The sequence below is a fragment of the Equus quagga genome, chromosome 3, assembly GCF_021613505.1.
Source record: "Equus quagga isolate Etosha38 chromosome 3, UCLA_HA_Equagga_1.0, whole genome shotgun sequence".
In the NCBI taxonomy this organism is placed as follows: domain Eukaryota; kingdom Metazoa; phylum Chordata; class Mammalia; order Perissodactyla; family Equidae; genus Equus; species Equus quagga.
Genome location: NC_060269.1, coordinates 80,489,553 through 80,504,929, shown reverse-complemented (window position 1 = coordinate 80,504,929; position 15,377 = coordinate 80,489,553). Strand labels below are relative to the sequence as shown.

The window sequence follows — 15,377 nt, the reverse complement described above, 5'->3', positions numbered from 1 at the left end:
CTGTTTTTCTTTCTCAGGTTCTCAAGCAGCTACCCCCCAAGAAAGATCAAATTGAGCTGTGTGCAATGTCAGAGAAGCAGGAGCAACTCTATTTGGGTCTCTTCAACAGATTGAAAAAATCTATCAATAACATGGGTATAATCTGCTTGTCACAATTTTATGTGAAAAATAATCCTGTACTGGGGCTGCATTTTGTCTAGTCACGTGATAGTGGGATTTGCTCATTTTAAAAAATTAGTTGGAATTTGAAGAACTAATTTTAAAACTTTTTGTTTGCATTGAGATGTATTTCAACAAACAGCTGTCAGCTTCATTTTTGGTTTTTTTTTTAATGTGTATTCTTTGGATCACAGAAAAAAACACAGAAATGTGCAATGTCATGATGCAATTGAGAAAAATGGCCAATCATCCTTTATTACATCGCCAATATTACACAGCTGAAAAACTCAAGGAAATGTCTCAGCTTATGCTAAAGGTAGGATTTCATATTATACTAACATTAAGCTTTATTAACACTATTAAACATGAAGTTAAATTGTTAGGCTAGAAATCAGATCGTCAAATCTAATGAACATATTGACCCTCGAACCACACAGTTAAGGAAACATTTTTTTTCTTTTGGTGAGGAAGATTGGCCCTGAGCTAACCTCTGTTGCCAGTCTTCCTCTTTTTTTGCTTGAGGAAGATTGTCACTGAGCTAAGATCTGTGTCAGTCTTCCTCCATGTTGTATCTGGGATGCCACCACAGCATGGCTTGATGGGCAGTGTGTGGGTCCACACCCAGAATCTGAACCCGTGAACCCCGGGCCATCAAAGTGGAGCACACGAACTTAACCACTGTGCGCAAACAGGCCAACCCTGCTCCAGAAAAATATTTTTAAGACAAAGTTTAAGATAATTTGGGGGAGCTTAAGACAGGCTGACAATCTGCATCAAGTCAGCAGACTATGACCTTAGGGCCAAATACATGTGTGACTGTTTTTGTAAGTTTTTATTCTAACCCAGCCACACACTTTTGTTTCTGTGTTGTCTCAATGCTTTCTCAAAACAAGGATGGAGTTGAGTAGTTTTGAAACAGATCATTTTGACTACAGAGCCTAAAATATTTACTGTCTTGCCCTTTACAGAAAATCATTGCCAGCTCCTGATCTAGACTTCATAATGTACTTCTTTATTTTATTTATTCCTTTTTTTACCAAAAAGATCTCTCAGATTTTATGTCTTGGCTAATGAGTCATTTCTCCCCACTTATTTTCTTCTTTTTCTTTCTTCTTTATCATATTTTGTCTATAGTTTTAGCCAATACTCTTTATTTTTGCTATGTTCTCCCTTATTTCTCCATATAGAGTTTTGTGTTGAAAGCAACCATTTGCTTTTTAATTTTTTTAATATTATTTTAAACTTATGGTAGGTTTCAAACATGTAAAAATAGAATTGTATAACAAAATCCTCTGCCAGTGTGACCATCACTCGTTTTCTACAGTTATCATCTGGCATGACTCTACCCTGGTTTCATCCATACCCCTCCTGGGGATTTTGAACCAAATTCTAGGCAGTATTTCATCTGTAAATATTTCAGTATGTTATCTTTAAAACAGTAAGAACTTTTCTCCCTTGATTTTACCTAAAAAATGAAAATTAATTTCCTTTGCTAAACTCTGTTGCACTAAAATGTTCTTTGATTTAGATATTTTATCAAATGTGAACAATTCTATTAGGTTTTTCTGATCATGTTATAAATTATTTTATATTGAAGTGTATATTGTTTTGTTTTGTTTTGAGGAACCTACACATTGTGAGGCTAACCCAGACCTGATCTTTGAAGATATGGAAGTTATGACAGACTTTGAATTACATGTACTTTGTAAACAGTATCGACACATTAATAACTTCCAGTTAGACATGGACTTGATTTTAGATTCTGGAAAATTCCGAGTTTTAGGCCGCATCTTGTCTGAATTAAAACAGAAGGTATTAAAGAAGAATGCTGCTCCTTTTGTATTTTCCCACTTAGTTAAACTTCTTGAAAACAATTCTGGCATGATTTTACTTTCCTGAAGCTTTAGCCTGTGCTTTTCTGCAGTCTCCTAGAAACTAGTGTTTTGAGCATTTTTTGGATATATTTGGGCATATGTTTTCCTGGATACTTTTCCTCCATTAAAACTCAGAAAGAAAAATAGAAGTTAGTAGAATACATCTATGTTGATGTTTTTAAAAAGTGATCTTGTCATCATTTCATAGCTGGTAATCTGTATGATTGCTTCAAAATGAGTATTTTGAAGCTACTGTTAAATAGTAGTACAGTTTGTGTGTGAAGTAGCTTAAAATTGTAAGATCGCAATCCAAGTAGTGCTTTCGTAGCTATTCCCATTTACTATCCTTAAAAGTCAAAACTGAGAATTAAACTTTAGGTCTGAAGTTTAGAAGTTAAGGTAATTTATTTCTATATAATTTAAAACAAGAAATTTACCCTAGCTATGATTACTTGATTTTTGTTAAAGAAGTACTTAGTCATTAGATACTTATGTCTGATTTTATTTTTCCATTTGTCTAATCCATGTCTGTATTTTCACAGGGCGATAGGGTTGTATTATTTAGCCAGTTTACCATGATGCTGGATATTTTAGAGGTTCTCTTAAAACATCATCAGCATAGATACCTCAGATTAGATGGAAAGACTCAGATTTCTGAAAGGTTGGTATACTTCACTTTGGTTTCAGAAAATCTCTCTCTACCTTACCCTCAAATGGGAATAAATGTTAGAATTTTAAATGTCTAGAGCGTTTGATAGAATTGTATTGCTTGCTTACTTCAAGTCATTACATTAGATGAGGAAAATTTTCGGTCTGAGTTGCATACAAATAGATTTTTAAACAGCTATTAGAATTGTATACTCATCAGTTTTTTCCCCTAACTTTAAAAATTATTCAAAGTCTGAAGTGCCTTATCTTTAAACCAAGGTTGTTTTAAAATCTTGGGCTTTTCACATTTTCAGGGTAATTGACTAAGTTTGGTTAATTCTTTTTTAATTTCCAAAAGTTAAAAAGGTTATCTTAAAAATAAAAAAAAAGGAATGCTTTTTCTACTGTGGTTAAACTGCATGGCATCTTTTGGGTTGTTATTTTTTCCTGTGTTAGAGTAAGGATAGAAGTCCTGCTAGAAGAGAAGAATACACCCCTGTGGTTTGATCCTGAGATCTTAGCTCATCGGGTCTAGTATCTGCAAGTAGCAGCTGACAGACTTCTGAGAAGGTTAAAGATGGAAAAGCCACAGCAGAACTTAGATAAGCCAGAAGTCATTAAACAAAGGACAAAATGGTCCTTTAGGAATTAATCATATTTGAATAGTTGAATTAAAGTAAGAAATAGTAGGGAGATAAATAGTATAGAAAGGAAGTTGGCGAACTGAGAAAGTTTCAATAAAACAGCTACAGGAAAATAATGCTGAGAGCGGGTATTTACATCTTCAAGTTTATTTTTTATGTGATGTGATTATTTTCAGTTTGTTTTTGTTTTTGTTTTTGTTTTTTTGAGAAAGATTAGCCCTGAGCTAACATCCACTGCCAATCCTCCTCTTTTTTGCTGAGGAAGACTGGCCCTGAACTAACATCCGTGCCCATCTTCCTCTATTTTATGTGGGACGCCTGCCACAGCATGGCTTTCACCAAGCAGTGCCATGTCCACACCCGGGATCCGAACCAGCTAACCCTTGGGCCACCAAAGCGGAACGTGTGAACTTAACCACTGCACCACCAGGCTGGCCCTGTTTTCAGTTTTAATCGTATACTTTTTAGTGAAATTTAACCTAATATATTTATCTTACAGGATTCATCTAATTGATGAGTTCAATACCGATATGGATATCTTTGTGTTTCTGCTGTCAACAAAAGCTGGTGGTCTAGGAATAAACCTGACTTCAGCAAATGTTGTTATACTTCATGATATTGACTGTAATCCTTACAATGACAAACAAGCAGAAGATAGATGCCATAGAGTAGGCCAGACTAAGTAAGTGTTTTCAGTTGAAATTTATTTTTAATTAAATGACAGTTTAATTTGTCTAGAATATTAGAATATAGTCTGTCAGATGCCCTGCCTTAGTTTTTATATTTTCAGGAAAATGTGGCTGCTGATGTATTCTATACCAGCAGTGTTGCATGTGAACTCCACTGTGAACCTATTCATTTTCTAGTAATTAAAATAACCTCCTACCCCTACCCCAAATAGTTCTGCCGCTAATGAAAATGAGGTATTATCAATGATCCTGCCCCTTTGAAAAAGATTAATAATTGAAAAGACTTGCTTATTAACCATCTAAGAGCCAGATGGACTTGGTAATATACATACTATTGCTACCCTGTTACCCGTGAGAAAATTGATTATTTCAATTGTAGCTATTTCAGATGAAGTTGAATTTTGACACTGGTCACAGGACCATAAAGGGGTAAAACTATTATAATTCAACTCTCCTTTCACATGTATAGAGTAGACAGTCAATGTTTTCTTTGTGGAACATTGTACTGTATTTCCAAAAGACATTGATATATTCATTTATGAACCAAATATTTATCGGCACCTTATCAGGAATCTGATAAGCAAAGCATTTTCCTTTTTAAAATGGGTTACCTAGTTGAACCCAGAATTGTTTGTTGTAATATAGGTTTACTAATAATTTTTACTAGGAAAAGATGTTTAAAAGTGACATGCTCAGAAAACGTAGTTTGAATAAAATGAGAATTTATGGATATATTTGTTACACAATTTTCAAATTAGTCTTATTGAACTCTAAAATGATTTATACAGTTTATATGTAATCCAAATAGTTTTATATTAAGTAAAATGGACATATCTTGTATTTTCCTTAGAGAAGTACTAGTTATAAAATTAATAAGCCAAGGGACGATCGAAGAATCCATGCTAAAAATTAACCAACAGAAATTGAAACTAGAACAAGATATGACCACAGTAGACGAAGGTAAGTTGTTTATAAGCAGAAATTTAAATATTTATTTATATGAAAAGGCGTCAAATTAGCAGTAGCAAGGGGATAACAAAGATGGTCTGAGCCCTTAACTGGCGTACAGTTTAGGGGTGGCCTGGGAGAAGACAAGCATGCTCATTTCAGAAGTCCTGCAGTAACCAAGGTCATTTTGCCAGAATTGATATAAACACTTTGATTTTGGAAAATTCTGTCTCTTCCATTCCTTATCTCTGACACCAGAACATCCTGGGAATAAATTAAAATTGGATCTATAATTTTATCCACAGTTTTATGATTTACTTAATACATAATTAATATTTGTGAATCCGGAGATTTAAAATACATGGCATGATATTAACTTATTATCTAAAATTTACATTAATTTCATTTTGAATAGCAAATATTTATTACACGAGTGCAATAAAATGCATTTTTTCAAAAATTTGTTAATTTCAGATTGAAGTGGTTAGGTACCAGAGGGAACCCTCAAATAAGAAAACCTCCACTCCACCTTTTTGAAAAGAATAATTTTTGAAGTTTAAGATTTTTATTTATATTTATATTTTATTTTTATTAAGATTTTATTTATTTATTTGTATATACATTTGAAAAGAGAATGCGTTCATGTAGTTCAAAATTCAAATGATACAAAAGGGCACACCAAAGCCACCTTCCTGCCCTGTCACCAGCTTCCCTTTCATGAACGTGACACATTAGGGTTTTTAGTGCATGACCACTTATTTTATGCAGATATAAGTAAATAAGTGTATATGTTATTTTTCCCTCTTACACAAGTTAGCATGCAATCTTCTGCATCTTGCTTTTCTTATTTAATGTTAAATTTAATTGGAAACAAGCAATTATATCAGTATTCTGATAAATAAGGATATTCCTATTACTGATAATGGTTCATTTCCACTCAGCAAACTTCCATTGAATATTTACTATGTCCCAGTATCTTGTTAGGCACTCTGTACTATAAAGAGATCAATTCATTTTCATCTGTCATCAGAGAGGAAGACAGATGATGAAATTAGTACGTGGCCTTCCTGTATAGCCTTTGTTTTGGGGTGCTGTGCCAGCCTGGGGAGGTGGCCATTACAGAAAGTTTGAGTAAGAAGCAACTGAGTTAGACCTTTAAGGGTGAGGATGAGTAGGTAGATCATAACTTAAACAATTAACAGCAGTTTCTAGGCTTTGTGTGGAGATGGCAACTTGTAATTTCAGGTTATTCAGCCAAAGCAATATAGTGAACTCGCAAGGCAAGTTCCACTAGGCAACATGTTTTCCTGATTATTTTGTTTAGGGAACCGTTTCAAATTTAGTAAAGCAATTAAATACCTAGGTTAAATTCTCTTTTAGCAATGCTAGCAAACATCCAGATATATAAATTTTATCCTAACAGCAAGTTTTTAAATAGAACCATCATAGTTACTTAATTTGGGGACTCAGCTGTTTGACTGTTGGACAGACTCCAAACTGTCTTGCACTGTCTTTAAGTATCTTTAACTATAGGTCATTTCTCATGGGCTAGTTTTTCCCCAGAAAGATGCTCTCCCCTCTCTTCGGAAGTGAGGACGGTGAGAGAGGTGCATAAGCCTACTGGCTGCGTTCTTATAGCTGAGGGACGTGGGGGAGAGGAGGTAGTTGCCATATTCACATGGGTAGCTTTCCTGATCCAGTACAGCTTCGCTGTCCTCTGATATCCCCGTGTCCAGCATTCCTGTGGTTCACATTTTCCAAAAAGTCAGGCTTTGCACATCTGGGGTAAATGGCTGCTCTGCGGGGCAGGCTTTAGGAGTCGCGCCTCTTTAACCTGCTTTTTAGCTCCATGTGTCCCCCACCTTTCAGAAGCACCCATGGCTTCCATGTCCTGAGCTTCAGTGGGGAGGGGATTCTGAGTATAAAGGAGCCTTCTTGCATTTCTCAGCTGCAGGCACCTAAGTTTTTGCTTTGCCTCTTCTACTAAAGTCAGTTTCCATTGTTCCATCTTCTTTTCATCTTCCAAATTTCTTGACCGCTTTCTCTCTCCACTGTTGTCTTTTTCTTCTGTTCTTGCTCATCAAGTGTGTGTTAAAACAGCAACTTACTTCAGCTCTGCTCTCAGGCCATTGGCTTTAAAATGTGTAGTTGGGAAGAATTTCCCCCCAGTTACCACTCTTCCCTTCTGCAGGAAATTTTCCTCCTTTGTCTTGTTAAAGCTATTTATATATATATCAGTTTTTCCCAGTAAGTGTTTTATTTGGTAGACTAAGGATACAGAAATGCCTTTTATTTATTTAATCTCTTAACTATAGTGATTTTGTCTTTAGCTTTGCCCCTGGTTTCATTTAAATAATTTGACACCAACCTGGTGGGAGTCACGGATACCTTCCTTTGATGTCTCACAGTGCAGTCCTCTCCTCTGAACAGAGGGCATACCTGTCATTGAGCATGTATGTGCTTTATGTTAACAATCTGTATGACCGCCTTTCCATCAACCTGTGAGAGATTAGAGACCACGGTTCCTCTCAGATATGCTTGTCAGATTTTTTTTTCTAGAGCTTGTCTTAGTGCTTCTCAAAGTGCAGTCTCTTGACCAGCGGCAGCAGCAGTACCACCTGGGACACTGCCAATTTGATATGCAAATTCCCAAGCCCATCTCCGACCCTGCTCAGTCAGAAACTGGGGATGGGACTCAGTCATCTGGTCGGTGTTTCTGATGCCTGCTAGTCAGAAACTGCTGCTTTGGAATAAGGTTGTGTGTTGGGTGTGAAGCGGGTGTTTTTGATGTCCCTTACTGGGATTACATTAATCAATTTTCTACCTTTTAAAACTTTTTTATTGTGGAAATTTTCATGCAAAAATGTTGAAAGCATATCGTGGATGAAAGTATAATGATCTAACAGTTGTAACATTTCAAGATGTTTACTTCATCTACCTTTTTTTCCCAATGAACCGTTTTGAAGTCAGTTGTAGACATGACACTTCATTCTGAATATTTCAGCATATTCCTCTAAGTTGCCACAATACCATTATTACATCCAAGAAAATTGTCAGTAATTTCAAATATTATCATATATTATCCATATCCAGATTTTTTCCAATTATCCTCTTAATGTTTTTTATAGCTTTTTTTTAAAAAACAAGATCCAGTCAGAGTTCACACATTACATTGTATTGTACTGTATCTGTAGTATCTTTAGATTTAGAAGAGTGCCCTCACTGTTTCCTTCTTTTCTCCTCTCCCTGCCCTCCTCAGTAATAATGGATTTTGGAGAGTCTTATTGTCTTGTCGATTTGTATGCTTGTTGTCTTATTGTGTTCTGGATTTGTCCAGTTATTTACTCATGGTGTCAGTTAATTTAGGACAAGTTTCGCTTTAGATCTCATGGGCAGTTTTCAAGTCTGTGGATGAGCTTGGAGGCAAGGACGTCAGTGAGTTCCCTGAGAGTTCGTGCAGGAGTTTGTGTCCTGTACATACGTTTCTTCACTGCCAGGAGAAGAGCACGTAAAAGGACTCTCATAATTTTAGATTATAACTGAGGGGTGTGACAGAGAGGGAGAAAAGGAATTAGTTTTGCTGCTTTTTAGCCACATCTAATTTATAATATTATTCATGGCTATGAATGTACAAATATTTATGAATTGTCACCTATGCCATTATTATTGTAAACTAATACATCAGTTCAATTAAAAGCAATCTAAGTGATTAATTGACTTAAGGCTGACTACATTTTGTGCCACCTTGACACAGGATGTTTTCCACATCTTAGAATATCCTGAGTAATTCCTGGATAAATGTCTGGATACTGGGGCCCCATTTAATTGAAATATGGGGCAGACATTGGGAAAAGGCAATTTACAGTGGGTGCTTTAATCCTCGACTGGTGCGCTGTACTCACAATATTGTGTAGACGTGCGGTTAAGTTCTAAGTCAGGATGTGTCTTTGGACTGAAAATAAGGGTGTAGATGAAATGATTTCTGTTCAGTTAGGATTTGAAAGCTTTACTGTCTTTGTTTTCACTATTCAGTTTGTTACATAAATGGTTTTGTTTAGGGAACCATATGTGCTATATGAGTAGGATATGATGCAAACTATATCTCTGTGTCTTTATAGATCTATAACTATATTTGTATATCTCAAGTCAGAAACAGAAGCTGTCCATTGCGCTGCTGGCACTGCGACCACGAACACAGAGGCAGCACCCCTAATAGACGTAGGGATTTGGGGGGATTTTAACAGGGAGTGGCACCGAAGCACACGGAGCCTGGAAAGATAATTAGGAATTCACCAAAGGTAGAGAAAATTGGAGAGAGGATATATTTCATAAAATATGTTATTAAACTTTTAACTCCACTTTATGACCTGCAGGTGACGAAGGGAGTATGCCCGCAGATATAGCCACGTTACTAAAGACGTCAATGGGCCTGTGAGAGGAATTGCGAGTTCCTAACTGAAGAGGAAATATCAACTTGGTGCACTCAAGGACATTTACATTATGATGACCATGGGGTTTATGAACATTTATAACTTTTTATAATTTCCATATTACATTTCTCATAGTATGGACAACTTTTTTGCCACTAACTGAATTCTCCAGATGCTCACATGTAAAATTTCAAAAAAAGCCACAAATATGTAGTCCTAAAGATGTTGAATAATCATTTTACAAAACAGTTTTCTGAATGGGGATTAGTTGGTGATTGTTTGTAACAAATATGCTAATGCTTTAGAAATGTCAGTATTTTTGTAATTATTTCTACCTCTAAATATATATATATTGTCTTTCACTGGATAACGTGTGTAGATTTTTACATGTGCCTTATTTGACAATGCTTATGTCTTGTTCTTGCTTGTCTCATTTGAAGTTCTTTTTTATTATGTTAGTTTAAAGGATGCAGCTGTATAGATTCTATGGCTTTCATTTTATTGCTATTTGAAGCAGATGTTCACCAGTGTCAACAAGAACTCAACCTGAATTTAAAGGTGGCATTCCATGTACTGACACCCCCAGGTCCTCCCGAGTACTTCTGTTCAAACAGGTTTGTTTGGCTAGGCACTAAGTTGTTTTCCAGTGAGTAGTAACTAAAGAAGCCCTTCCCTGGCTCCATGGGTTAACGCCTTCTGTTCATTTCCCGACTGCACTAACTGTGCTTGTTACTCTGCCTATTCTTGTGCATGTTTTCATTGATTTCCTTCTGGCTTTTGCTTCTCTTGAAACCGTTGCCCAGTCACTTCTGCTCCACTTCTCCTTCCTCTCGAAACAGTAGTTTATTCCTGCCACATCTCCACGTGTCAGCAAAATGTTGGTGACATTTTCTAGCCTGGCAGAACATATTAACAGGCTATTTCACTTCAAAGCAGACTGAAAGTGACTTCATATTAAGGCAGCATTAGGTACTGCATGGAAATAGGTCATTAACTTTAAACTCTTACCAAAATATAGTTTACCAGTTTCCAGAATTTCCAGTACAGGACCTCCTGAAGAGAGAGCCATTGTTCAACTCCAATGCAGTGTGGGTGACAAAGTGAAATTTAGAAGTAAAGTTGTCTACTTGATATTTAACTCTTTATTAAATCTTTCTTTAAATTTTTGCCTGTCAGTCTATATTGCTGTTTTTATTATACATCAGTTTCTTTGTATGACTTGTGAGTTTCATGTGTTTTGTTTTTATTATGTAAATATCATTATAAATAAACTTATTTATAAATGAAGGATTTGTTGATTATTGGAGATTTTAGTTTCATGGCATCCTGACTTGCTGAGGTGCTAAGGGTAATAATCCTTTGAGCTTAGAAGGCTAATGAAGCCCTTGTAGTGCTTCAGATATTGTAGTCTGAAAACTCATGACTCAGTGGACTTCCAATCTTGAAGGTATACTGAACATATTCAATATATTTTAGCGTAATGGGGCTAAAAGGAATCTGCAAATATTATTACTATCTCCTCCTGCCTTGCAGTACCCAAATCACTTAGTCAAATTGTTGGGAATATTACCTTTTGAAATCTCATAATGGATTTCTCATAACTTTTCTGTATTAATGTATCTTCAGTGATAGGCCATTTCTTTTGTTGTTGTTAAATCCACAGTTTTATCTTTAATGAAGTGTAGTTGAGTTCTCCCTGTAATGCTCTATTATGTCTTGGGCTTAATAAAAATATTTGTGATCCTAAGTTGTATTTTCACACCCTTTTTAATAGTTTCTAACCCTCCCTCCCTTTACCCTTACAAAATATAATATTGAGCACAAATGAGATCATATTATGTGCTTAGTATTGTCTGTTTCTCAATAAACTGGAATTTGTTCCTTAGGATGTATTCTCATTAGTCCCTTCATTGGACTGTTGTCAGTAGACGTCATCATCCATTATCAGTAAAGAGAGCGCATGAAGCCATGGCTGTTGGAGTATTTTAATTCTTCCCAAAATGTATGGGTGGTTTTCTGATTATACATGTAATGTGAACTCCATTTCTGCTCTGATTCTTCCGTATTCACACTCTCATGCACTTGCTCACTTGCTCAGCAAGGAGACACTTAATTTGGGTACAGGATGGGGTAATAGAACATGTTGTCTTTCAGTGAAAAAAGATGACCTAAAGGTTATGATGATGCTCTGATTGAAATGAAATGTTTTCTTAGGAAACCTGGTGTACTTGCACTTTATATTTAAATTATGATTTAGGTAGGGGCCGGCCCCACAGTGTAGTGGTTAAGTTCATGCGCTCCACTTCAGCAGCCTGGGGTTCGTGGGTTCAGATCCTGGGTGCAGACCTACACACTATTCATCAAGCCATGCTGTGGTGGCATCCCACATACAGAGGAAGATTGGCAACAGATGTTATCTCAGGATCAATCTTCCTCACCAAAAAATAAGTTATGATTTGTGTAAACAAATGGAAGTGATTCATAATTTAGGTAAGCATTGTATTTCTAACTTTGACTAAATTCTCTTTTCATTAAAGCTTATCAAAATACATGGAGGAAAATGAACATGCATAAGAGAGAAGAAAAGTTACTACCTTCATTATCCAAAGTATTACTTGAATTTATTTTGTAAAAAAGTTTTTGCTTCAGACTGCATTGACAATGTGATAGAGTACTTTGCCGTGAGATTCACTCATAACCCATTATCATTTATTAATGGCCACTAACGATAAAAAAATGTAATCCAAAGAAGCCAGGTGCTTGGGAAATCACTTTGTTTTTGTGTGTAATCCTTAATAATGAATGAAATAGCTAACATTTTTTCCCCATTTCATAGAACGTTGGGAGGAAAGAAGCCCCTTAAACAAGAGCATCCTTAGCTGGGCTTTCCTTTTCTCCTTTTCTCTGTTCGTCTCCCACACTCTCTCCATTTCATGTTCTCCTTCCTCTACCCTGCCTTCCGAGCATAAAGCCATCTGTTTCCACATGTAACATGACATACTAAGATTCAGACAATCCAATATTAATAGTATGTTTGTAATTATTTCTACCTCTAAATATATGTATATTGTCTGTCACTGGATAACGTGTGTAGATTTTTGCATGTGCCTTATTTGACAATGCTCATGTCTTGTTTTTGCTTGTCTCATTTAAGTTCTTTTTTATTATGTTAAAGGATGCAGCTGTATAGATTATGTATCTTTCATTTTATTGCTATTTGAAGCAGATGTTCACCAGTGTCAGCAAGAACTCAGCCTAGAGTCTGGTTTGCGGCCTGCGTTGTATCCAGTCAGCGATGGCAGGAATGGCTTGGACTTTCTTCCGTACCGTCACCAGCCTGGGATGGACATCCAACAAGTCAGGTTTAAAGACCAAAAGTGTGGTACTGCAGATTTCCCAGTAGAAATCTGCCCAAGTCACCTAGTTTAAAGGAAACAAAAATTTCGACTTGAACATAAAAGGCATTAACTACTTCATCGAAAAGTAGTTTCTTTTTAATTCAAAATAATCTGTTACTCCAAAAGTAGAATGTGTATATGATAGAAAATTATAGATTACCAGAGTCCTAACACCCAGAGGTTACTAATATTAACAGCTTGTGGATAAGGTATTTTTCTGTGTGTGTGTATGCATGTATTTTTGCTAAAATGAGATCTTACAGTACATACTGTTGTAACTTGATTCAATCTCTACCTCTCTGTGACAATACATTTTCATCTTATCTAATAGTCAATATTTTTCCATCTGTTGCAAAAGTGTTCTTTATAGGACAAGGCAGAATCCATTCTAGGACCATACATTTCATCTGCTTATGTCGTTTAACTCTCTTAATTCAGAACAGTACCCTTTTTTTCATGGCTCTGAATTATTGAGTATTCCACATTAGTCATGCAGAATGTCCTGTCTTCAGGATTTATGCAATTATTTCATCTTGTTTACTTTGTTCCTTTATACTGTAGAATATAAAAGAATAGAATGCGGGCCAGCCCAGTGGTGCAGCAGTTAAGTTCTCCCGTTCCGCTTATCAGTGGCCCGGGGTTCCCCGATTCGGATCCCGGGTGCAGTCATGGCACCACTTGGCACACCATGCTGTGGTAGGCGTCCCACATAGAAAGTAGAGAAAGATGGGCATGGATGTTAGCTCAGCACCAGTCTTCCTCGGAAAAAAGAGGAGGACTGGCAGTGGTTAGCTCAGGGCTAATCTTCCTCCAAAAAAAAAAAAGAATAGAATGCAAGTTATCCCTAGAGAGTTCATAGTTTCGAGTTAAATATTTTTGGCTAACACATTATATTGCATCACATCAGAAGACACAATATATGGGTGTCTAACCATGGTGGAGCCTTAAGATTGACCACTATATTAGGGTGATGACAGCCTGGTCCTACCCTTGTACACTTGTTTTCCTTTGTACACTTTTTTTTTTTTATCCTTTGTGACTAGAAACTAATCTGGATGATGTTACTTTGGCTCTGTATGAATATCAATCAAAGAGTGAAGTTTAAATGTGGACTATTCTTAGTTTTCTTTTTGTATGGAATTTAATGATGCCGATTGTTAGTGTTTTATTAACTTGCTTACTAAACACCTGTCAACCAGGAGAGTCTATTGGTGAGAGGGCTCAGATTTCAGTCAACAAATAGTGATGCAGTTCCTCCCTCCCACGTGCTGTGTACAGGTCTAGGTGCTGGCACTGACTGGGGAGCAAGATGTGGCGCAAGCCCCTTCTCTGATGCAGATTTGATTTTAGAAGCAGGAAGACAAACATGGAAACTGATAGGTGTGATGAAGAAGAAGTGCCATGATGAGAGGGACTCTCAGGTGGTCAGCGGGGGACGACTTTCAAGAGATGACATTTAAGCCAAGGCTTGAGTGGTAAAATGGATCCAGACGTGCATTGATCTGGGAATTAAGCATTTCAGGCAGAGGAAACAGCAAGTGTAAAGGCTCTCAGGTGGGAGTGTGACTTGTGTCTGAGGAACAAACCAAACACCAGTGTGTTTGGGACACTGTGAGGAAGGGAGAGAGTTTACAAAGGAATCTTAATAGTAAGCAGAAGAAACACACACATTTTAAGTCCTTAGAAATTGTTCAAGCAAAAGGATAGGGAGAGGAACGTTTTGAGAAAGCCTACTGAGAAGTCAACGGGAAGAAATGAAGGGGCGAGTGGTGAGGATGAGAGTTGAGAATCAAGATGTGGCAAATTTGCTTCTGTATCACCCCAGGAGGACTCGGCAGAGTGTTCAGAACAGGTCACAAGAGCACCGCAAAAAGCAGTCTGTGTCTTGTCTCCGAGAAGGCAGGGACCCCGACCTTCCACAGCATCTAAATCAGATTTAGATTTGATCTTTTTGGCAAGACTACTTAAGAGGTAGGTGGTGGTGTCTCCTCTAACAGTAGGTGAGTAAAATCTGGTTGTCTCACTTTTTGTGATATTAACAATTATTGGTAGTCAGTGCCTAGGTCCGATAATTCATCAAGGGTTGGAAAATGATAGTTTATTTTCATCCCTCCTTAATTATTAACTGGAATACTCATGAAGACAAACTTTGTCTATCAATTTTTGTTATCTTGAGGTACAACCAGCATAAGAAAGGCAAGATAAATGCTTTATTCAAACCCTCCAGTTTTGTTTATTTCTAAATTTTCAGAATAGTAATTTGGTTCCATAGCATCTTCTAAAAGTAACCAAAGAAGTTTGGTTTGGTTTAGGGGTTTGTATGTGTGTGTGTTTGGTTGTGGTGGTGGTGATTGTCATAAACTCACGGATTCACTCATTTTGATTTGTTTCGATCCACTGCAGTTAATATTCTTACTGAAGCGCTTTTGATACAACCCCAATTGTCTTTGATCATTTATTTGCTTCTGATATGACACCTATTCCCAGCTCATCTTTTACATTTCCCATTCCAAATGGAGAATGAGCCATTTCTCCAAGAAGCCCTGCTTCCTTTTAGTATTTAGAGACCAGATTCCAGGTCCTAGGG

General features: G+C 36.7%; 2 protein-coding genes across 7 annotated transcripts in view; one reads left to right on the top strand and one right to left on the bottom strand.

The window, feature by feature from the left end:
- The window catches only part of SMARCAD1 (SWI/SNF-related, matrix-associated actin-dependent regulator of chromatin, subfamily a, containing DEAD/H box 1), a 79,281-nt gene extending 68,602 nt beyond the window's left edge, over positions 1 to 10,679 (top strand). For all 3 annotated transcript variants that reach the window (XM_046656835.1, XM_046656836.1, XM_046656834.1), the window contains exons 18-24: positions 18 to 135; positions 354 to 475; positions 1,783 to 1,971; positions 2,576 to 2,694; positions 3,825 to 4,007; positions 4,865 to 4,974; positions 9,336 to 10,679. In XM_046656835.1, the coding sequence (XP_046512791.1) occupies positions 18 to 135; positions 354 to 475; positions 1,783 to 1,971; positions 2,576 to 2,694; positions 3,825 to 4,007; positions 4,865 to 4,974; positions 9,336 to 9,397 (903 nt within the window). In that variant the 3' untranslated portion in view covers positions 9,398 to 10,679. The remainder of the gene's footprint in view (positions 1 to 17; positions 136 to 353; positions 476 to 1,782; positions 1,972 to 2,575; positions 2,695 to 3,824; positions 4,008 to 4,864; positions 4,975 to 9,335) is intronic.
- A 1,904-nt stretch (positions 10,680 to 12,583) lies between these two features.
- The window catches only part of HPGDS (hematopoietic prostaglandin D synthase), a 28,791-nt gene continuing 25,997 nt past the window's right edge, over positions 12,584 to 15,377 (bottom strand). For 3 of the 4 annotated variants that reach the window (XM_046655556.1, XM_046655554.1, XM_046655555.1), the window contains one exon: positions 12,584 to 12,812. In XM_046655556.1, coding sequence (XP_046511512.1) covers positions 12,648 to 12,812 — 165 coding nt within the window. In that variant the 3' untranslated portion in view covers positions 12,584 to 12,647. The remainder of the gene's footprint in view (positions 12,813 to 15,377) is intronic. The other variant, XM_046655557.1, reaches the window with a different exon arrangement.